At 43.0% G+C, this 22,699-nt stretch overlaps 2 protein-coding genes across 9 annotated transcripts in view; both read left to right on the top strand.

Moving 5' to 3' along the window:
* Nucleotides 1-2,352, top strand: part of TMC7 (transmembrane channel like 7) — a 55,469-nt gene extending 53,117 nt beyond the window's left edge. For 4 of the 5 annotated variants that reach the window (XM_027043157.2, XM_053213197.1, XM_027043158.2 and 1 more), the window contains one exon: nt 233-411. In XM_027043157.2, coding sequence (XP_026898958.1) covers nt 233-313 — 81 coding nt within the window. In that variant the 3' untranslated portion in view covers nt 314-411. Of the gene's footprint in view, nt 1-232; nt 412-1,650 lie in introns of those variants that run through there. The other variant, XR_008294567.1, reaches the window with a different exon arrangement.
* Nucleotides 2,353-6,765: 4,413 nt separating this feature from the next.
* COQ7 (coenzyme Q7, hydroxylase) lies at nt 6,766-21,148 on the top strand. 4 transcript variants are annotated; one of them, XR_008294586.1, is made up of 8 exons: nt 6,766-6,901; nt 11,364-11,542; nt 12,971-13,085; nt 13,832-13,971; nt 14,653-14,721; nt 15,144-15,222; nt 19,173-19,302; nt 20,881-21,148. XR_008294586.1 is itself a non-coding variant. In XM_053213230.1 (7 exons), exons 1-6 carry the CDS (start codon nt 6,829-6,831, stop codon nt 15,219-15,221), a joined length of 654 nt encoding a protein of 217 aa, XP_053069205.1. In that variant the 5' UTR covers nt 6,766-6,828; the 3' UTR covers nt 15,222; nt 19,173-19,317. The 4 variants fall into 4 exon arrangements, 3 of the variants coding, with proteins under 3 accessions (XP_053069205.1, XP_026898960.1, XP_053069204.1); XM_053213230.1 differs by lacking the exon at nt 20,881-21,148 and having other exon boundaries at nt 19,173-19,317; XM_027043159.2 differs by lacking the exons at nt 19,173-19,302; nt 20,881-21,148 and adding an exon at nt 15,807-19,135.
* Nucleotides 21,149-22,699: the final 1,551 nt, after the last annotated feature.

Below are 22,699 nucleotides of genomic sequence, written 5' to 3'. Positions count from 1 at the left end.
GAGCCACCCAGGCGCCTCCTGATGTACATTTTTACAAGACTGTTGGCCACTTTGTTGACAAGGGGCCATGGAGGGGCAAGAGTGCCAGAGGCAGACCAGTTTGGAGGCCATTACAACCATCCGGGGGTTAGGATCATTAACTGTGAGTCTGACAGGCAATTTATTAGGTTGAAATGATGATACATGTATCCAAAAATGTTGAATGTGCTCTTGCACCCATCTCTGTCTTTAGGAAAGTCGTGACAAGCGTTATCTAATTCAGAAACTAACGGAAGCCCAGAGGGATATGAAGAACCGTCTAGACTGGCAGTGAGGATCCTACTGCGTGTTGCTCAGAAGCTGACCTGCTGAGCCTACAGAGTCCACCTGGGTTTGGAGCAGAGATTTTAAAATATATTTTTCTGGAGTTGAGATTTTTCCTGAAAGTAGCTCCATATTATGCAGCTGCGGTGGCTGTAACCCACCCCTAATATAACCCAGCCCCTCATTTTAGTGTCTTAGAAAGACCAGGTTCAAACCTGGTTTGCCTATAGACCAGCAGCTTGGTGACTCCCCCACAAAACTAACTTACTTAGCCGTTTAGGCTGATAGAACAAAATTTGAGGAGGAGAGCCCTTTTATATTTTTCAAAGTGCATTTGTGTTGTCTTTTACAGTTAATTGTGGGAGTCATCCGTTCATGAGACTGGGCTCGTTCTTTTGAACCAGGTTCTGGAGTTTTAGGCTGAGAAGTGTTCCTTAAGAAGTAGTAATCCTTTTTAAATGGTTCCGAGACCTGATTTTTTTTTTTTTTCATGAAGAGAAATCCTTTAATTCAGATGTTTGAAACAGATGGTGGAAACATGGAGAGGGTGGCTATGTAAGTCCAGTTACCTGGTAGTAATATGAGAGAGAAAAGCCATCCCTGCTGTGTGAATAAGGTTAAGTTTGGGGAGGAGGGGAATGCTGTGGATTGGGGGCCTTGATGTCTTAGTTCCTGGGTATTTTGCTGCCGCCTTATTACTCGGGGGTGGGGAGGTGCTTGGGGTTGGGGGGGAGCTGTCTCTAAGGTGCTGGGTATCCATAGGTCTTGAGTTCCCTTCTGGTCCTGAGTTCTGAGACTTAGCAGAAGGCCCTGGGTATCAAAATTAAGAGGCAAAGCTTGTCTTTCAAGTCTTCCAAATGCCATTTTCCTTCCTGCACTGAGGTCCCCATTTCTCATGGACACTTCACATTTCAGAGCCAGGCTGGAAAGGGCAGTTGAGTGTGTGCATGGAGCACAGGGGGCCATGGTTTATGTGCATAAGTGTTTGAGGATCACGGGTTGCAGCATCAGACCAGCCTGTGCAAGTGTCCCAGAGGACACTGAATGCTGGCATCTGCAATGCCATATGTTCAGGGCTATTGTTTCCTTGTGCCTAAAATTTTAAGTTTTATTTTACATGATAGGCAGAGTACCGCTTAAGATTTCCGTTACAGCAAAAACCACATGCAATAAATACCTCATCATAAACTTACATGGAATTGATAGCTCTGAACCTTTTAGTAAGCCTAAGTTATGGTTTCACGTAATCAGTTTGTGTCTTAATTATCTTCAGAATCTTTTTTAAAGTACTGAGTTTTGTAACAGACCATCGGAGCCTTTCTTCTGTTGTTTTCCTTCCTTTCACAGGCTCTAAACCTTTCCTCGGGAGTAACCTGGAGTTTAAAGCTGGGTACCTGTTTTGGAAAGCCGTGCTCTGCTAAGAGTATTCCCATCCCCACCCCCAACCCGCCATTACTCAAAACGATGGACCCCTTGCTCTGAGGAGCAAAGAATGCTTTCCATAGTTTACACATTTCTATATATTTGTCCCTTTGCCAGATCATTTTCTTGCTGTTCCCCAAAGTTACCATTAACATGTGATACTTTTGTACCTGTGAGACAAATGAGCTTTTCTGGCTAATAACTAGTATCACAGAATTTTGAGTAACCAAAAGTTCACTCTAGCCTCACTTGAAAAAAATTCTAATTGTTGGTATTTTTACCTACTGCACTTATTTATATGTTTTTGCTTTCACCATGCTTCTGAGAACAGTCAAGTTTGTGTGTGTGTGTGTGTGTGTGTGCGCGTGTGCGCACATGTGTGTGTACATATGTAAGTGTGTGAGATGGAAACTCCATTTTCTTTCCCTGTTATAAAATTGATACTGAAGTATGCTAATATATTCATTTTGGTTAAATGCTGCTGATTTGCATACCTCTTACTTGAATGTTTTTATATATTTTGATAACTTTAATAACTTCAAGTGATGTCTGTATAGTTGTTGAAGTACAGGTCTAACAAATGTGCCTTAAAACTACTGATTAAACAGTGTCTTGAAGGTTTTAAAATGTGTTTGTGTATATTTGAATTCCTGGAGGTTTCATGTCAGCAATGAAGTGATTGTGGAAAACTAATAGTTTATAAAGTTGTTCTTTGTCTTTTCCTAGAATCACAGAAGTGTTTTTTTTTTTTTTTTTTAAGTTTATTTGTTTTGAGAGAGAGTGTGCACAGGGAAGGGGCAGAGAGAGAATCCCAATCAGGCTCCATGTTCAGCACAAAGCCCAGTGGGGCTCAGTTCCCCCAACCATGAGGTCATGATCTGAGCTGAAGTCAACTGACTGAGCCACCCAGGCACCCCAAATGACAGAGGGTTTAATGCAGTCATCAGATGAGTGCTTTTAAGACTCCTTGGCTCTACCGAAGCCAGGAAGGAGTATAGGTATGTGTTTTAAACTAAAAACACGTAAAATTATTTCAAGCACTCCTCTCCCAATCCTCCACCCCCCAGAGGGAACCACTGCTAATGTTTATTTTCTTTTCCCAGAAAATTATAATACATATTCAAACAGATATATATGTGTGGTTGAATGCATGAAAAATGTATATTTCTGAGCTTCTCCCTTTTTCCTCCTTAATAACATCTTGAAGATCTTTCCATATAAATAGCCACCTGTTCTTTTTAATAGCTACATAGCATCCCATTGTATCAGTGTATACTTCCATAACGATATGTTCCTTGCTAGGTACTTTATTTTCCACTCACCAACACTGCCCTCCACCCTCTCCCGTTGCAAACATGGGGAGTTTTAAAAGTCCCTCCAGGGGCGCCTGGGTGGCGCAGTCGGTTAAGCGTCTGACTTCAGCCAGGTCATGATCTCGCGTTCCTTGAGTTCGAGCCCCGCATCAGGCTCTGGGCTGATGGCTCGGAGCCTGGAGCCTGTTTCCGATTCTGTGTCTCCCTCTCTCTCTGCCCCTCCCCCGTTCATGCTCTGTCTCTCTCTGTCCCAAAAATAAATAAAAAACGTTGAAAAAAAAAAATCCCTCCAATCATGTCTCTATTGTCTCTATTTCCCTGTTCTGCTCCATTCTCTTAAAGAAGGTTCTTGTTACTATTATTTTTTTTGCCTACAAAACAGGGCTTTATTGGAATTTAAAATTCTTAATTAAAAAATTTTTTTAACATTTATTTATTTTTGAGCGACAGAGAGAGACAGAGCACAAGCAGGGGAGGGGCAGAGAGAGAGGGAGACACAGAATCTGAACCAGGATCCAGGCTCTGAGCTGTTAGCAGATGCGGGGCTTGAACTCATGAACCCTGAGACTCATGACCTTGAGCTGAAGTCAGACGCTTAACTGACTGAGTCACCCAGATGCCCCTAAATTCATAAATTTTTAAATCAAAGGAATAAAACTTAAAACAAAATAGATATATATTTTTAATTTTCTATTATTTTTTATTCTTAGATTTTATTTCCAATTTTAATATAAATTCTAGTTAGTTTACATATAGTATAATACTGGTTTCAGGAGTAGAATTTAGTGATTCATCACTTATAATATGCAGTGCTCAACGCAGCAAGTGCCCTCCTTAATGCCCATCACCTATTTTAGCCCATCCCCCCCCCACTCTAGCAACCCTCAGTTTGTTCTTTATAGTTAAGTCTCTTATGGTTTGCTTCTCTCCCTTCTCCCCCTCCCCTGTGTTCATCTGTTTTGTTTCTTAAATTCCACATATGAGTGAAATCATATGGTATTTGTCTTTCTCTGAATGACTTATTTTGCTTAGCATAATACACTCTGGCTCCATCCATATCGTTGCAAATGGCAAGATTTCATTCTTTTTGATGGCTGAGTAATATTCCATTATATATATATATATATATATATATATATATGTCCATTATATATAATGTCCATTATATATACGCATATATACATGTATACACATATACATATACACACACGATCTTTCTTTCAAAAAAAAGTTTCAGGTTTATTTATTTTTGAGAGAGAGCGTGAAGAGGAGAGGGGCAGAGAGAGAGAGGGAGACACAGAATCCAAAGCAGGCTCCAGACCCTGAGCTGTCAGCACAGCCCGATGTGGAGCTCAAACTCATGAACCATGAGATCATCACCTGAGTTCAAGTCAGACGCTTAACTGACTGAGCCACCCAGGTGCCCCAACACATCACATCTTCTTTATCCATTCATCAGTTGATGGACATTTGGGCACTTTCCAGAATTTGGCTGTTGTTGATAATATTGCTATAAACATTGGGATGCATGTGCCCTTTCAAATCAGTATTTTTGTAGACTGTGGATAAATACCAAAGGCTATAAATCTGCTTAAATTGCTGGGTCGTAGGGTAGTCTGTTTTTTAACTTTTTGAGGAAACTCCACACTGTTTTCCAGAATGGCAGCACCAGTTTGCAATCCCACCAACAGTGCATCAGAGGGTTCCCCCAGAACACGTTCTTGTTCTTTATCAAGGCAGCCTTGCATGTTCTTGCAATCACAGAATATTCTCATCCCAGCAAAGAGAAGAATCCAGCTGGGCAAGTTTTTTGTTTGCATTAATTCTTAAGTTGGCAACATCTGATAGCAGCTACTCCAGAGTAAGTAATGATGAAGAAGACCATCCGTTTTGCCAGAGTGGAGCTGCAAGGTCTGATCCCTGGGAAGACAGGATTTCTGAATGTATCTTCTTTATATAGGGTACGGCTTTATTAGTAAATTCCATTTTCTGTATTTTCTCTCCAATGCATGGGATGCTTGGGACCTGGGATGGCTTTGCTACTTGCTTCGTGTCTTCACCTTTCTGAGATAAAATTCCCTTTAAAATGGAAAATAATACATATAGTTACTTTTATTTTTGAGAATGGAGTTAGGGACTAATACACTTTCTCTTTCTGAAATTTTGTTTTCTCCTTATACTTGTTTGTTATAGAAAATATTGAGAACACTGAAAGGTACAGAGAAAAAAATCACATATAAGCACCATTTATCGACATTCACTGCTAATCTTGCCAAATTCCTCTTAAGATAGAAAGCACGAAGGGAGGGAGGATGGGATGAAAAGAAAGAAAAAAAATGTTGGTATTCTTTTCACTTACCGTGTTATTTCATGTTATCAAAAGTTCTTTATAAACATTTCAATGGGCTACATAACATCATAAAGATGGGTCATAATTTCTAACATTCCTTTGCTGCTTAACATTTTGTTTTCAATTTTTCCTGACAATAACTTGGACTTCCATAAATTTTTGTCAATGTGGGATGGGATTACACTAAAGGTTTAGTAAGAACGTTTTAGGGCTTTTGAGAGACAAGTTTACACTCAGCTTTACATAAGAATGTCACATCATCCTCACACTAAATGCTTGGATTTAAAAAGCTATGGAATAGTTCGCCATAATTTATAATTATTGTACTGTGTTAGAAAAGTTTGAAACAACTGTATTAAATATTTTATTAAAATATAAATATTAAATGTTTTATAACTTGGAAAAAATATATAGTTGAAGGGTGTAAAGTAGAAAGTGAAAGCCCCTTTCTTAACAATCCCAACCCTCAGACGTCACTGAAATTAAATGTTATATCTCCTTCCAGATACCCATCTTTGATTTTTTGCCTTCAAATATATATCCTACACATTTGGAAAATTTCTGTTGGCTAGATCCCTTGACGTAGTCAGTGGATATGCGTTATTTAAAAAATATTCCACAAAAATTTTTTGATAAAAATTTTTAAGTAGTTTCAGGATCACAGAAAATTTGACAGGAAGGTGGAAATGACCCTTTGCCCCTACATGCATAGCACCTCCGCATTCCCAACATCCCCCCACCGGAGTGGTACATTTGCCAAAATTGATGAGCCTGCACGCACACATTGGGCATTCACTTTCAAAAGCATGATATGCGTTGCTAAATCTCCTTCTCCCCACCCCACACCCCTCAAAACAATGCATCAATAGAGATACACAGCAACCGTAAAGTGGAGACAAACAACGAAACAAAAACCATGTTCTCTATACAAAACCTAAAATAAGAGAAAAAACGTAAGAATTTAAGTCGGCCGTTAGAACCATCACCCAGAGACACTATTGACCATGCGGTGAATTTCATTTCGTCATGCAACTTCTACAAGTGGATGCAGGATGTGGGATACACATAGGGAAAACTCTCTCTCCATGCTGGTAAAACAGAAAGTACAACAGCTGTGACAATAAAGAGTTCCCTCTTGGTCCTCTTTCCCAGGAATTTACCCAGGCGGCATCTTGGGAAAAGCAATTTAGCATCCTCAACCCCCTAGCAACCCAAGTCTCCTTTAGAAACGTCGGACTCCTGAGTGATTGATGGTGATCATACCCAATATCATCTTTTCCTTTACCCTTTCCAACCAATCGAATGGAAGCAGGGGCCTAGGGGCGTTCCCACCGCTGCCAGGGCGGGCAGTGTCTGTCTTACGTCTGCTATGCGTCATCAGTCTGCGCTGAGTGCACGTTTGGCCGTTGCGCTCAGGGCAGCGGTTACCTTGTCACAGCAATGAGCTGCGCGGGGGCGGCGGCGGTTCGCTCCCTGTGGCGGCTGCGCACGGGCGCCCTGCGGCCTCTCCCAGGTAAAGAGCCAGCGCGGCCGCATAAGCGCGCTAAACCGTCGAACCAGGGAATTTTCGCCTGTGACTTGGGCTGGAGAGGTCACGGGGCAGACGTCGTAGACGTCATAGGGCTGCGACGGCGCGCGACTGCGAAATGGGAAACTCGGACCGCTGACAGGAAGGGCGGAGTTTGTGGTGCTCTGGGGAAATGTGGGGCGGGAGGGCGTGGTTTTCGGCTGGGGCGCTCTGGAGTGTCCGCTCGCAGTCGGCGCGCGGGGGAATGACATAATTGTACACCTCTGACGGGCCGTCACTGCCGGTGTCGTCGGCATTTCAGGCTGAGGACAGGTGGAGGGAGACCTTGCAAGTTCAGTGTCTATGGGCGTCATCATAGCCTTCTTTAGGAGCCCTGCTAGGCAAAGTAGTCGCGCGACCTGCCGCGTGGGCTTGTTAGAAGTGCAGGTCCCACTCCTGACTTACAGGGTCGCATTGTCTGTAGTTTAGCTAGATCTTCGAATGTCTTGCACGTACTAGAAAGTTTGAGAAGCACCTGGGTAGTGGAAGGGGCATAGAGTTTGGAGTAGGGAGATGAGTTAGGATCCTGGGTCCTTCTATCCTCTTTTCATCAGAGCTGCCTCAGAAAATTGTGAAGTCGTTTTCTGAAAGTTAAGTCGTTCGTATACCACCTGAAGATTTTTACCTTTTAGCAATACCACTTGTACTTTTGATTACCGAATGTGTTTTTTCTATAACCGTGTTCCATCTTTTAAAAATATTTATTTTTATGGGGGGAGGAGAGCACAATCGGGGGAGGGACAGAGAGAAGAGGACAGAGGATCCGTAGCGGGCTCTGAGCTGACAGTCTCAGCAGTGAGCCCAGTGGTGGGGCTCCAACTCACCAACCCGAGAGATCATAACCTGAGCCAGAGTCAGGATGCTCAACCGACTGAGCACGTCAGTGTGTTCCATTTTTAAATTAAATAATTTCACGGAAGCTAAGTTCTTATGGTGAAGACGGAAAACCAAGTATTGTCTGGCCCAAATAGAGTAATCAAAAAATGAATGGGTTAAAAACAAAAAGTACATTGTATTAGATACTATTGCCTACCAAGACTTGAACCCCGGAACCCCGAACAGTCTTTCTGGGTGGGGGGAAAAAAAAAGATTAGCAAGTATTAGGAAGGTATTTGTAAACTGAGACATTCTCCTTGATGAAATCAAAGGGATTGCAAAAGAATTTAAAAGAGAGTAACTCTTAACTACGTGGGTGTTATTAAATGCATGTTCATAAGCCACTTAAGATCTTCCTGTATACTACTTTAAATCTCCTAGGTACCATCATTATTAGATTTTTCACACTGTGGGAAAGCACTAACTTAAAATGATATATTTGAGAGCTTCTAGCACAGGGCCTCAACTTTATTTTTTCGCAATTTTAAAGTGTGTGACAATGCAGGCAAAACTCAGGATTTTTAAACATGACTTTTAATGCTCCTTTGTTGAGCCAATGAGCATAACAATAAAAATCATTCTTTATCACTTATAAAGTTACTTTGCTTCCTGTATCTCATTTTATCTTCATGATAATTCAGTAAGCAAAGTGTTACTATTGTAGGTTTCCTTAAAAAGGAAAAAAACCTGATTATTGCCAATTTTATATGTAAGAAATGGCAATTTTGATTTGTCCAAGGTTAGTGTTAGAGAATAGAACATGTATACGGTGCCTTGGTGGCTCAGTTGGTTAAGCGTCCAGCTATTGGTTTCAGTTCAGGTCATGATCTCACATGGTTCGTGGGTTCGAGCCCCATGTCAGGCTCAGCTCTGCTGGTGTGGAGCCTACTTGCAATTCTCTCTGTGCCCCTCCCCTACTCGCTTGCTCTCCCTCAAAATAAATAAGTAAACTTAAAAAAAAAAACAAAAAACAGGACACAGTTTCTGGCTCTAGCTCTGTGCTCCTTCTGTGGTTCATCCCATACTTTTTAAAGATACCTTACAGAGATTGTGAAAAGATAAAAATGGCAAATAATACAACCCAATCCTCCACACACCCCACAAAAAATCATTTATTAGGTGCCTGAGCCTGGAAAAGTGCAGTGCTGGGGAACTGTGAGGTATGTTTTTAGTACAAATACAGTCCTGCCCATCAGAAGTCAGCTGTGTGTTTACACTCATCCTGTGTACTCAGCCCCTTGCTATTTCTCGTGAAATGTGTTTTTAAAAAACGAGTCCTGGGCTGTAAGTTCTTTCCTATTAACATGTTTTGGGATGTGAGTAACAAATGAAAGAACAAGCAAACAAGATTATCTTGAGAGGTAGAGCCAGCTCATTGTTTTCTATTCCAATTCCTAGGAGTCCTATTTCTGTAAGGAGGTAAGATTCATGGGAGCATCAGTCCTTGGACCTGGAGGAGAAAACTTTGGACAGGCAACCCTGACTTTGTCAAATGTGTCAAATTGTTCTCCATACGGGAACATGGTCATGGGGGCACCTGGGTGTCTCAGTTAAGCATCTGATTCCTGATTTCAGCTCAGGTCATGATCTCACGGTTTGTGAGTTTGAGCCGCATGTCGGGCTCTGCAATGACAGTGCAAAGCTTGCTTGGGATTCGCTCTCTGCCCCTCCCCTGCTCACTCTCTCTCTCTCTCTCTCTCTCAAAATAAATAAATTTTTAAAAATAATGATAATAAAATAATAAGAAATCACAAAAACTGGACCACAGTGACCCACTGTCTGATGGCACAGATCCGAGTGGTACATTACACTCAGCAAAACTTGCACTCCATCTAGTTTTTGGTGTCCAGTTCCTGGACTCCATCCAGTTTCTTGAGTCAAGCAGGCACAGTGAGATGGAGCAGGTCCTGCAGAAGAGTGGATTAGAGCTGGGTCACCAGGCCTCAGACCCCCATATCCTTGCTCCTTTGTTTAGTGAGGCATTTAAAACCCCAGAATACAGAATCACTGAGATTTCAGCAGACCTACCCCATCACCTGTGTCCAAAGCACTCAAACCTTTTTTAATAAAAAAAAGTGAAGTTCTGCACACATTTTCAGGGTGTTGAAGTTAGCCTAAATGAATAGAAGTATGTGTTAAAGATATGGTAGTCATGCATAAGAGCCTTAAGACACATCTCAAGATGATACCAGTACAAGTCAAAGTTCACATGACAGCTGCGTCCATGGGGTCCGCATTTTCATATCTACAAAAAGAGCTGATAACATCTTATACACATAACAACACATTGGAAGGCTCTTAGGGGAAAAAACTTTGGGGATGCCTTAATGCAAGGCTCAGAGAATACAATCAAGGCGTTAACGATTAGGAGATCTTTTTTAAGTTTATTTCATTTATTTTGAGAGAGAAAAAGAGAATGTGAGCGGCGGAGGGGCAGGGAGGGAGAGAAAGAATTCCAAACATTCCAACGCATGAGATCCCACAAACCATGAGATCATGACCTGAGCCGAAACCAAGAGTCAGATAGTTAACCGACTGAGCCACCCAGGCACCCCTCTTAGGAGATTTTTTTAAAGACAAAATTTAATCTATCTTGAAGAATTTACATTTTGAAGACAAGAGTTCAGTTGAACTGATAATGTACCATAAGGAGATGAAACTCAAGGTGTAAGGCTCTGCTCTCAAAATCCAATGCCCATGTGTGTTTTGAGAGAACTTAAATCTATGGTTCTCAACCTTGGCTGCACAGAACTTTTTAAAAATATTGCTGCTTCCTCTCCCCACCCCGGGGATTGACTGGGGAGGAACATCCATGGTTTTGACAGCTCCCTTGGAGTTCTTGTGCAGCCAGCATTGGGAACGAAGAGGCCTGAGGGGAGGTGAACTGGAGAAGCATGCTCATCTAGAGGTCACTGCCTGATGAAAAGACAAGCTCAGTATTTCCAGATCTTTATGTTTAACATGAAGCCAGAAGAATCAGATCTTTAGGTAAACTCTATGTTTTAAGTGTTGGTAATTAATTCACTTTTAAAAGGGGGTGGGGGCTGGCTGGCTCAGTCAGTAGAGCATGCAACTCTTGATCTGAGTTCAAGCCCCATGTTGGGCATGGAGCCTACTTTAAAAAGTAACAAAACTATGGGGCGCCTGGGTGGCTCAGTCGGTTAAGCATCCGACTTCGGCTCAGGTCATGATCTCGCAGTTTGTGAGTTCAAGCCCCGCGTTGGGCTCTGTGCTGACAGCTCGGAGCCTGGAGCCTGCTTCAGATTCTGTCTCTCCATTCTCGGCCCCTCCCCTGTTCATGCTCTGTGTCTCTGTGTCTCTCAATGATGAATGAACGTTAAAAAAAAAAATTAAAAAAAATTTTTTAAAGTAAGTAACAAAACTACAGGTTTAACAGAATACATTTATGGAGATATCCTTCCTACGAGGAAGTCATCTGTGACCTTAGTTCCAAGGTACCCCTTTCTTCTGTCTGTAAAAGGAAACATCTCTTTTACCCAAAAGTAATGAAGAATAAACATTTGCATTGCAGCTTATGGAAGAAGAATCAGTGTCAGATTTTACAGTTCAGGAATGACCTTAGACAATATCAATTGGGCAGCTGTGGATCGAATAATCCGGGTGGATCATGCAGGTGAATATGGAGCGAACCGAATCTACGCAGGGCAGATGGCCGTCCTGGGTCGGACAAGTGTCGGGCCAGTCATTCAGGTGGGTGCTCTGTTATCCCTCTCAGGCTGGCCTCACTGAATAGTGTGGGGATCCAAAGGCCTTCAAGTCATGAATCACATTACGTCATGCACTGTCAAGGGAGGTACTGTCCCCAAGAGAACAAAAATTGGTTACTAAGGTGGGGTCAGGGGAGGGAAAAGTATATTATTATTTGTATGTATCAAGTAGAGACATATAGTACATAAACAGATATATGGTATATCTGAAGTATTAAAATTTCACTGTGGGGTGGGCAATTAAAAATGTTTGAGAATCATCACATGAGGTAAAAGCACCAGTTGCTGAGAGGTTGTGATCCTGTTCCCAGTGGAGATATTTTATATTTTATACTGAGAGGCAGAGGGAGGGGCCTGGGCTCTGTAGTCACAAAGACACAGATTCACATTCCAGCTTTCTTCCACCTCCTACTTCTGTGACCTTGGGGAAGTTACATGACCTCTCTGGGTCTCTATTTCTACATTTGCAAAATGAGCTGATAATACCTACCTCATTGGGTTTTCGTGAGGAATAAATGAGCTGGCATAGAGCAGCTAACACCATGTCTGGCATGTAATAGACACTCAGCACAAGTTAAATTGCCTGCTGTGAGCCCTTGGGCAAGTTACTTAACCTCTCTGTGCCTCACTTTATCTGTGTAATGGGGATAATGACAATTAGTGCAAATTAAATGAATTGCCTTCATAAATCTGTTTGATAGCACCTGGCACTTAGGATGTGCCAGCTAAGTGTTAGCTCTTTTGTTTTTCCCACTTAATCCTTTGATGTAAATGATACTTCTAGTATTCTAGAAGGAAATTACACAATCGGTGATTCTCTGCTCTCCTAATTGCGGAGTGGGCTCAGCATCTCATTTCTCTTTAGTGTGGACCTTGTCCTTAAAGAGGCATGTGTTGGGGCACCTGGGTGGCTCAGTCAGTTAAGCAACTGACTTCGGCTCAGGTCATGATCTCGCAGTTTGTGAGTTCGAGTCCTGCATCGGGCTCTGTGCTGACAGCTCAGAGCCTGGAGCCTGCTTTAGATTCTGTGTCTCCCTCTCTCTCTGCCCCTCCCCTGCTCGCATTCTGTCTGTCTCTCTCAAAAAAAAAAAAAACATTAAAACACAAAAGGCACATGCAGGTCTCAGAACTTCTGGAGCCATGGTTCATGGCCCGCTAACCTGGAATGGAGATAATGGCTCTTCTCCTGGTTTGCTGGTACTCTCTTCTCCATATCCAAGATGCTTTTTAGTCCGATGCTTCGCTTTTTCCTTGGGTGATTGAAGGGGAAGGGGAGAAACAGCGGTTCTCATTCTTCCTCCATCTCCCTTGTGCTTCCTGTCTCCCACAAGGACAGGGCATGGAGATTCCTTGGCATGTAGCAGGTGGTCTCTGAGTAATGCTTGCATTTATTTTTATGTTTTTCTTACAGAAAATGTGGGATCAAGAAAAGGACCACTTGAAAAAGTTCAACGAGTTGATGGTTGCATTTAGGGTGCGGCCCACCATTCTGATGCCCTTCTGGAACGTGGTGGGGTTTGCACTGGGTATGTGTCCAGAAGAGCTTGCTTGAGCTTAGGGATCTGGGGCGATTACATCGTTAAAGTACTGAATCCACAGTTCTTTCTGTGTCCTCTTACAACCTTTTTGTTGACTTAATATTTCTTGAAGTTAAATTGACTTTTTTTTTTTGGCTTAAATTTATTTAAATATTTATGGATTTAAATCAGTGGTTTTATAAATAGAAAGTACAGTAAAAACAAACACATCGGAGGAGGAAAAAAGCTAGAGCAATTCAGTTGTAGCCCGATGATGTTCCCTGACAAAGGTTCTAAGACCTGCTCACTCTTAAAAAGGGAGAAGAGTAAATGTTGGGAAAGAAATAAAGATGTACTCACCCCAGATGAGGACTTTCTTCTTGCCATAATCAGAGGGCTAAAAAGAACATGGAAAAGAGAATAGCATTCTTACTCTGTGATTCAGGATTTGACAGTGTGACCTGGTACCACCTAAAACAGCAATTTTCACTGGGGGCAGGTTGCTCCTAAGAATGCTTGGCAGTGTCTGGAGACATTCCTGGTTGTCACAATCAGGGGTGTTTCTGGCCTCTAGTGGGTAGAGGCCAGGGACGCTGCTAAAGTATCCTCCAGTGCACAGGATGGCCCCCACAACAAGGAATTACTGAGCCCTAGAGCCTGTAGTGCTCCGGTTGATGAACCCTGACCTGATATGATCTCCCGCACCGGTGTAGTGTCTGTCCCATCCTTTTCTGTGCTGGATTTGACAATTCCAGGTGCGGGAACCGCCCTGCTTGGGAAGGAGGGAGCAATGGCCTGCACTGTGGCTGTGGAAGAGTCTATAGCACATCACTACAACAACCAGATCAGGACGTTGATGGAGGAGGATCCTGAAAAATATGAGGAACTTCTTCAGGTATTTGAATATACTCTGGAAATAGGCCAATAAGGGCGAAAAGGGTCGGTAAGCAACTTGGTGGGAAGGAAAAAAAATAGCAAGTTGGGGAATGACATGGCCTTAGAAACCTAGGTGAGTGCCTCATTCTATAGGCAAGAGACACAGAAAGCTCAAGTCATGTGCCCTGGTCACATGCTCGGGCAGAACTGGGACCAGAAGCCATGTCATGTCTCCTGAGCCCACAACTGTATTCTCTCCACTTCTGGATCATTGATAGATTCTGAGCCAATGCTGTGAGCACAAATACTTCAGCTTAAATAAATTAACCAATAGATAGCTTCATGTAATTTTCTATTACAAATAAGGGAACTGTTTAATTTTTTTTCAAGTGTAAATTGGGGGTTGGTAAACCCTGGCCTGGGGCCAACCACCTGTTTCTGTAAATTAAGTTTTGTTGCAACACAGTCACGCCCATTCTTTAATGTGTCTGTGGCTGCTGTTCCCCGAACATTGGCGGAGTTGAGTAGTTGTGGAGAGGCCCATACAGCCAGGGGAGCTTGAAGAACTGACTTTTTCGCCCTTTATAGGAAAAACTTTGCCTACCCCTATCTTAGATGGTAGAATCAGGCTTTAGCCTCTAGAAGAAGATAGGACAACAGATTTCTTTTGATTTTCTTTGATTTCTTTGTATTTAACCAGGTGATAAGGAAATTTCGGGATGAAGAGCTCGAGCACCATGACATAGGCCTTGAACATGACGCACAGCTGGTAGGGAACCTCTCTTTACTATTTGCTTGTGCTGCCCTGGGCACCTTATTTGGAAGATTAAAGGACGGGAAAATTTTTGTTTCCAGAAAAATGGATTTCATAGTGACCACCAAAGATAGCAAACCAATACTGTGCTTTGATAAAAAATCAGGCAAAAGCATTGCTCCCAGTGGGAAGTCTTATTTCTTGCTTCCTTTCTCATCATTTCCCCCTAGCAGCTTCTTTCCTCTTCCCGATGAGAAACCAGATGATTCAGATTTTCTGGCAATAGTGGAAGCTTCCCAACCTTTTGAATTAAAAGAAATGTTTAGATCTTATGTCTTATCCAGAGAGCTGCAGCCCTGCCATTTCAGGCCATATCTTACTGCTACAAGTGAACATAGAACATGTTTCTTTTGTTTGCGTATTGTCGTTTTCAACAGGCTCCAGCATATGCTGTTTTGAAGAGCGTTATCCAGGCCGGATGCCGCGTGGCAATATATTTATCAGAAAGGTTTTAAAGTATGTCCACTTTTCTGTCTATAAAAAAGGGTAGTAATTAAACAAGGGGCATTGGCAGAAAAGGAAATGTGCAATTGTCATTATATGAATTTTGTTAATAAACTGCAAGAGGTTTTTTTTTTTTTTCATTAATAAAAGTCTCTAGTGATGATTTTTTTTTTCTCCTGTGCCACCTTACGCCAGAAGGCTGACTGTTGGCTAGGTCTGTTCCAGTTAATAACAGACGAAGCTGCTGCTTGTTTGGGGCATAGTTAATTATTTTTTTTAAACATCAAGAATGAATCATTAAGAAAATAACAGAAATCTTTAAGGGGAAAAAAATTTGAATTTACTTCTAACCAAAGGTAATTTAAAACATGTGGGTGTTGAAGATTGACAAAGCAAGACTGTCAAATCCATCGTTAAATGGAAGACTGTCATTGTCTCCATTGTTTCCAGTGGCCTCCTTAGCTGTTGTTCCTCTTCTCTGGATTTTTCAGTGCCAGAGGGTCCCAGGCTGTGGTTCTTGGCCCTGTTCTGTCTGTCATCTTTTTCTTGGTATCTCATCCTGCCTTGTGGTTGATTCCTTCACATTCCTGTTTCAGCCCAGCTTTCTCATCTTCAAATATCCACCTGCCAGCCGGTCCCCTCCATTTGGAAGTCAGAGAGAATCTCAAGTTCCATGTGCCCCAAGCAGAACTCCTCGACCCCCACCCCACCATTCTGACGCCCCAGTGGCCTTCCTTATCACAGTTAATAGCCGCTCCATCCTTCTGGTCCTCAGGCCAAAAAATCTCTGGAGTCACCTTTGACACCTGCTCTTATCACACCCCCATCCAGTCAGTCAGGACATCCTGCAGACTCTACCAAATCCTTTTTGCTGCCTCAGCTGCTGCCACTCAGGGCCCAACCACCCTCATCTCAGCTGGGTTATTTCAGAAGCCTCCTAACTATTCTTCCTGCCCTGCCTGGCCTCCCACAATCCATTCTCAACCCAGCAGTCAGAGTGATCCTTTGAACCAGAAGCCAGACCTTGTTACTGTTGCTCAGCTCAGAACCTGCCCCCCCCCCCCCCCAAGTGGTTTATCCCACTTTCCTCAGCACAAAAGTCAAAGTCCCTAAAATGGTCTCTAAGAACCCGCATGATCTGGTCCTCTGGCCACTTCCTTCTTCCTCAGTCTGCTCCGGCCACACTGGCCTCCTTGCCATTTCTCAAAATACCAGGCACCGTCTTGTCCTAGGGCATTTGCAGTGGCTTCTCTTTCTGCCTGCAATGCTCCTTCCTGTATATCTGCATGGCCAGATCCCTCACCAGCTCTTGGATTTTTGCTTGATGTCACCTTTTAACCAGCTGAGCCACCCAGGTGCCCTATTGATGTCACCTTTTAAAGGAGGTCCTCCCTGACCACCTTTTCCAGAACTGCAAACCCCACCCTACTGCTTGCCTCATCCCACTTGCTCAGCTCTTGCAGTTTTTCCCCGCAACACTTACCGCCTTCTGACATATTACATGATGTATTTAGTTATTTATTTTTGTCTGTTTCTCCCTGCAAGAGTGTAAGCTCTCTGTAGGGCAGGAATCTTTGTTTTAATCACTGACCCATAATAGGTGATCACTAGATAGTCTTCACTGGGATTGAATGAAGAAATAGCTCTCCCTTGTTAGAAGTCATTTTCACATAACCAGTAATGTAAGAATTCAAGACTATATGCTTCGCAGCAAAATTCAGTACAGATTTATTGAAAAGATGCTACTGGGCCAGGCTGGGCTCCTGGGTTCTGGGTCCATACCATATGATTTGCTATAAAACTCCAAATCTTCCAGCCAAAAGGAAAAAAAAAAAAAAAAGACGCTACCAAGAAACTCAAGGCCATTCTCTTTTTAAAATTTTTTTAATGTTTATTTTTGAGAGAGAGCACAAGTGGGGGAGGGGCAGAGAGAGAGAAGGAGACAGAGAATCCAAAACAGGCTCTGAGCTATCAGTGCAAAGCCCAGCATAGGGCTTGAGGTCATGAACTGTGAGATCATGACCTGAGCTGAAGTCGGATGCTCAACTGACTGAGCCACCCAGGCACCCCTTTTATCTATTTATTTATTTTAATGTTTAAAAGGCCATTCTCTATGCTTCTTGCTGATGATTAAACAAACTAACAAACATGCAAAAGAATGAGTTTGGACCCCTGCTTCACAGTATATATATAAAAATGAACTCAAATGGATTAAAAATCTAAATAGTAATGCTAAAACACATAGAAGAAGACATAAGAGTAAATCTGTGTGACTGTGGATTAGATTAGTTTTCTGCATAGGATGCCAAAAGCATAAAGCAACAAAAGAAAAAAACAGATAGATTGGACTTAATCAAAATAAAAACTTTGGTGCTTTCAAAGAATACTATCACGAAGGTAAAAGACAACCCAAAGAATGAGCAAGAATGTTTGCAAATCATAGATCGGATAAGGGATTTGTATTTAGACTATATAAAGAACGCTTTAACAACTCAACGATAAGAGCCCAATTAAAAATAGGCAAAGGATTTGAATAGATGCATCTTTAAAGAAGACACAGGCCACTAGCATTTGAAAAGAGGTGTAAGATCATTAGTCATAGGGAAAACCACAATGAGATACCACTAGTGTGGCCAGTGGGTAGTGTGGCGCTGCTCAAATAGTGGAAAATAACGTGTTGGCAAGGGTGTAGAGGAATTGGATCTGCACACACTGCAATGGACACGTGAAGTGGTGCAGCCCCCTTTGGAAAACAGTCTGGCAGTTCCTCAGACAGTTAAATACGGAGTTACCATGTGACACGGTGACGCCTCTCCTAGGTATAAACCCCAAAGCAATGACAGCATATATTCAAACAAATACATATTCACGAATGATTGTGGCAATGTTATTCATAATAGCCAAAAAGTGGAAACAATCCAAATGTTCACCAGCTGATGAGTAGATGAGCAACATGTAGCCTATCCATACGATAGAATATAAACTGGTCATAAAAACCCTTCAAAACATGACGTTTGGGTACAAAGTTTCAGAATGGAAAGAGGAAAATAGTGAAAGCAGATGGTGGTATGAATGTACTTACTGACACTGACCTCTACACATAAAAATGGTTAAATGATAGGGATGCCTGGGTGGTTCAGTCACTTAAGTGTCCGACTCATGACTTTGGCTCAGGTCATGATCTCACAGTTGATGAGTTCAAGCCCCACATCGTGCTCTGTGCTGACACTGTGGATCCTGCTTGGGATTCTCTCTCTCTCTCTCTCTCTCTCTCTCTCTCTCTCTGTCTCCCTCTCTCTGTGCCCCTCCCATTTGCACTGTCTCTCAAAATAAATAAATAAAAACTTAAAATGTTTAAATGATGTTATGTATAGCTTACCACAATTTAAAAAAAAAAAATGCTAAGTGAAGGAAGCCAGACACAAAAGGCTAAGATTGTAGGATTCTGTGTATATGAAAATGTTCAGCAGAGGCAAATCCATAGTGACAGAAAATAACCTAGTGGTTGCCTAGGGTTGTAAAGAATGGCGGGACACGAGGACCAATTGCTTTTGGATACAGTTTCTTTTTGGGGTGATGAATGTTCTAGAATTAGCTGGTGGTGGTGGCTGTACAACCTTGTGAACAAATTTTTAAAAACTGCTGAATTGTACACTTTAAAATGGTGAATTTTATGGAATGTGAATCATAGCAATAAAAAATAGACAATTTATAGTTATTTATAGTTTTATGCCGCATTTGAAAGCCAATTTCAATCTAGTCTGTTGAATGGGGGAACGATTTCCTTAACGTGCCACCCTTCTGTAGCCTGTAGAAGCCTCAATCTTCTGAGATGCTCTTGCTGTTTCTTGCCCTCCCATATCAAAGCTAATTCTGTAAGTATTGCAGTCAGGATTCTTAGTCATATAAAGACATTTTGTACAATACTTATTAAAAGCCCAGATTTGCTGCCGTTTGTTTAGCACCTGCTTCAGAACTGATGGCTGATGTTTTATGCTTCTGAGAGCTTCCAGAACAAGACCAGAGAGATTTTCTGAATCCTCCCGGGATTGTTTATAATTCCATTACAGATTGTCCTCGTGTATTAACAAGGTAATCTTGTCTTTCCCTTACTTTACTGCTCTGACCTTTCAGGGAAAATGTGATTTCAAAATTGGACACCATCCAAAGATGATGCCAGGAGGACAAAGGATGTTATTCTTGCAAGCAGGATAGTTCCAAAGAGGCAACCTGAACTATAGTTCTTTGCATGTCTTGGATTCCCTTGCTGTTCAAAGTGTGGTCCACAGACCAACAGCTAGTGGCATCACCTGGCAACACTTTAGCAATGCAGAATTGAGGGCTCCTCCCCAGACTTTCTGAATTAGAATCTGCATTTTGACAAGATGTGGTGGTTTTCTACTCTGGCCAGAAATTCCTGGATACTCCTCTGTTCAGTGGAGCCTTGTTCCCCTTGCCTTGAATGTGGGCTGTACTTAGTGACTTGTTTCTAACAAGTGGTAGAAATGATGGAGTGTGACTGCCAAGGCTGCCGGCTCATAAAAGACATTGCAGCTTTCACCTTTGTCTCTGAGATCACTCAATTGAGGAAAACATACATGCCAGTAGTCACGTATGTGTGCCATCTTGGGAGTGAATCCTGCAGCCCCAGTCGTGCCTTCAGATGATGCAGCCCCTGCTGACATCCTGACTGCAACATCATGAGGGACCCGGATTCCGAATCAGCCAGCTAAGCCACTCCTCAGTTTCTGACTCTCAGCAACTATGTTAGATAATGTTTGTTGTTTTCAGCTGCTGAGTTTTGGGGTAATTGGTTAAGTACAGCAATAATTAACCAATACATGACACTTAAGCACATTAGATTTGAGAAGCTGAACTAGACGGTGAACTCCTGGATGGCAGAGACCACGTTAGTCGTTTCCATGCCTTCACAGCTTAGCACAGTGCCTGACACTCAGTAAATTCTTGCCGGACTAAATACAATTTTCAGTTGCTATTTTTAAAAAATGAAAACTTTCTGTAAAAAAAAAAAAATGCACACATCCACATGGTGAAATATTCCAACAGTGCTAAAGGTATTTGCAGTGACAAGTGAATCTCTCTGCAGACCACTGTTGCTTTTCAGGAAACTGACCCCTTGCCTTACTTTGTGATTAGTTGTTAGCAATCTGTCACATAAGACAGTACATTTTTTTCTTTCTTCCCTCCCCCCCCCCCACTTCCCAAAGAAATCGCTGCTTCGAAATGAAACAATATAAACTACATATATGTTAAAAAACACAGACAAAAAACACTGTTTCCAAACCTATCTCTAGAAGTAACCACTATTAAGAATTCATTGTGTACCTTTCCAGACTCCTTTTAAAACATCTCTTATTCAGGGGCACCTGGGTGGCTCAGTCAGTTAAGCATCCGACTTTGGGTCAGGTCATGGTCTCCTGTTCATGAGTTCGAGCCCTGCGTCCGGCTCTGTGCTGAGAGCTCAGAGCCTGGAGCCTGCTTCAGATTCTGTGTCTCCCTCTCTGCCCCTTCCCTGCTCACGCTCTCTCAAAAATAAATAAATGTTAAAAAAAAATAATAAGTCTTTTATTCATAGTGTTTGGGTTTGTAGTGTTCCCTGTGCAGAGTGATACTGTGTGTCTTGATCTGCAGTTTGTGCTTTCCTTTTAGAGACCTATGCTGGCCATCCTTCTAAGACAGCATGTATAGATCCACCTCATCCCTCTGACCCGCTAAGCCACCACCACTACCGCGACACTGGCCTCCTGCCACCCTGCACAACTGCTCTAACTGCTTCACCCACCGCATTCCCACCACCGCCCCTCAGAACAGGTACTTTCCTCACCCCTTTCATGGAGGAGGAGGTGGAAACAGAGTCTGCAGGTGCTGGAGAGCCTCGAACTTAACCACCGGGTCCCTTGGCTTCTAATTTCCTCTCTTCCTCTGTCAGGTGGACGTTTGGGCTATTAATAGCACCAAATTGGGGGACCTCTGATGCTTTAGGCGACCACCTTTGAACATAGTTCTATGGAGTTTCAGGAAGAGAGACCTCTCAGGGTTCTTCCCCCTTTTTGGAGATTCCAAACTTTTTGAGAATGTGATAAAAAGTCTGAATCCTCACCCCAGGGCCTCCTTAAGGCCCTCCTTAAAACTTCTTGATCCGGTGATTTGAGGAGAAGAAAACTTGACCTTTCCCAACAGAGAGGAACAAAAGAAACCTTTCCACGAAACTGCTCTTTTCTGGCTCTGCCAGAGCACAAGGCGCTTTCCTGCTGAATGTATTTTCAAAGGTTTAAAAGGCTCCTCTTGCCTTCGGGGACGTGCTTCCTCCCACTCCTGTCTCCCGAAATGGCAGCCCTGCAGGGCTGTGACAGAACACGACAGGTCCTTTGATCTGGGATCGTGTAGGAAGATCAGCTCCCTGGCGCGCCAAGGGCAATGGAAGGTCCTGGGCCTCATTGCGCCCGCCTGCGGCCACCAGAGGGCGCCCTCGCCCCGAGTTCTGAGTCCGGGCGCGCAGCCTGCCCTGCTAGTCAGTCCAGAATGTCCCAGGGACAACGCCTGGTGAGCAAGGCGAGGTCATTGCTACGTGTGGTGATAATCGGGCCCCAGTAGTCCCACCTCCTGATCTCCGCTGTTGAACGGGAATGGATTGTCACATTTGCACACTGCAGGAGACGGAGGGCTGTTCCAGTCTGCTCTGGCTCACTGACTTGAGAGCATCCCTTATTCAGGGAGGATGATTCATTTTCTTCTTTAGGAAAGAGAGAGAGGAAAACAGGGCAGGACGATTAGTCTCTGTCTAGGAGTGAAACACGGAGAGACCAGCTTCAAGCATCAAGCAGTATCCAAGGGGCAGCGTTGAATATTTATTCTTCAGTTCATGCTGCTCCCTGGACACACCTTGGTCACACACACCTTCCTCCCATTTGTACGATCCACCCTTTTTCCGATGAAGGCGATGAAGGCCATTTGCCCTTCTAAACCGCTTATCTCTTAAGTGACATCACCCCACACTCTCTCTTATCTCTCCATACTTGAGCTTCTTGCCCTGGTACTTTATTCTACCATCGTGTGGTCACTACCTGCCTTCCTGACATCTGTCCAACATGTTGTGACCTTATTAAAGTCAAGGGCTGTTCGCACACCTCATTGGCCCTCCGCCAATGTGTGATAGATGAATCTTAGCTAAAAGAAAAAAAAGCCCATGTGAACGCATGAGGTGGAAGAAAGTGAATTGACACGAGTAATTACGAGTAATGACAAACAATCCTCCTGATCTCAGTATGAACAACCTAGACACTGTGGTGGGACCCGATGAGGTGGAGGCCTGAGGTGCAGGTGGTGAAAGAATTCTGCTCAAGGCAGAACAAAGGAGATACAAGAGCTAGAAGTTTGTTGAATACATTGCAAGGGAGCAAAGAGCAGACTGTCAGTCCAGAGGCAGTGGTGGGGGGTGTGGGGGAGGCTGGAGTTAAGGAGGAGAGGT

The sequence above is a fragment of the Acinonyx jubatus genome, chromosome E3 (assembly GCF_027475565.1).
Source record: "Acinonyx jubatus isolate Ajub_Pintada_27869175 chromosome E3, VMU_Ajub_asm_v1.0, whole genome shotgun sequence".
Lineage (NCBI taxonomy): Eukaryota > Metazoa > Chordata > Mammalia > Carnivora > Felidae > Acinonyx > Acinonyx jubatus.
This window is presented reverse-complemented; position numbering and strand designations above follow the sequence as displayed.

What these genes read in the sequence shown, in the direction of transcription:
- COQ7 (XM_053213230.1), top strand. Translation starts at nt 6,829, where the DNA reads ATGAGCTGCGCGGGGGCGGCGGCGGTTCGCTCCCTGTGGCGGCTGCGC. An exon ending in GTGTCGGGCCAGTCATTCAG is followed by an intron (nt 11,543 to 12,970) that starts GTGGGTGCTCTG and finishes TTTTTCTTACAG; the next exon opens with AAAATGTGGGATCAAGAAAA. An exon ending in TTGAACATGACGCACAGCTG is followed by an intron (nt 14,722 to 15,143) that starts GTAGGGAACCTC and finishes CGTTTTCAACAG; the next exon opens with GCTCCAGCATATGCTGTTTT.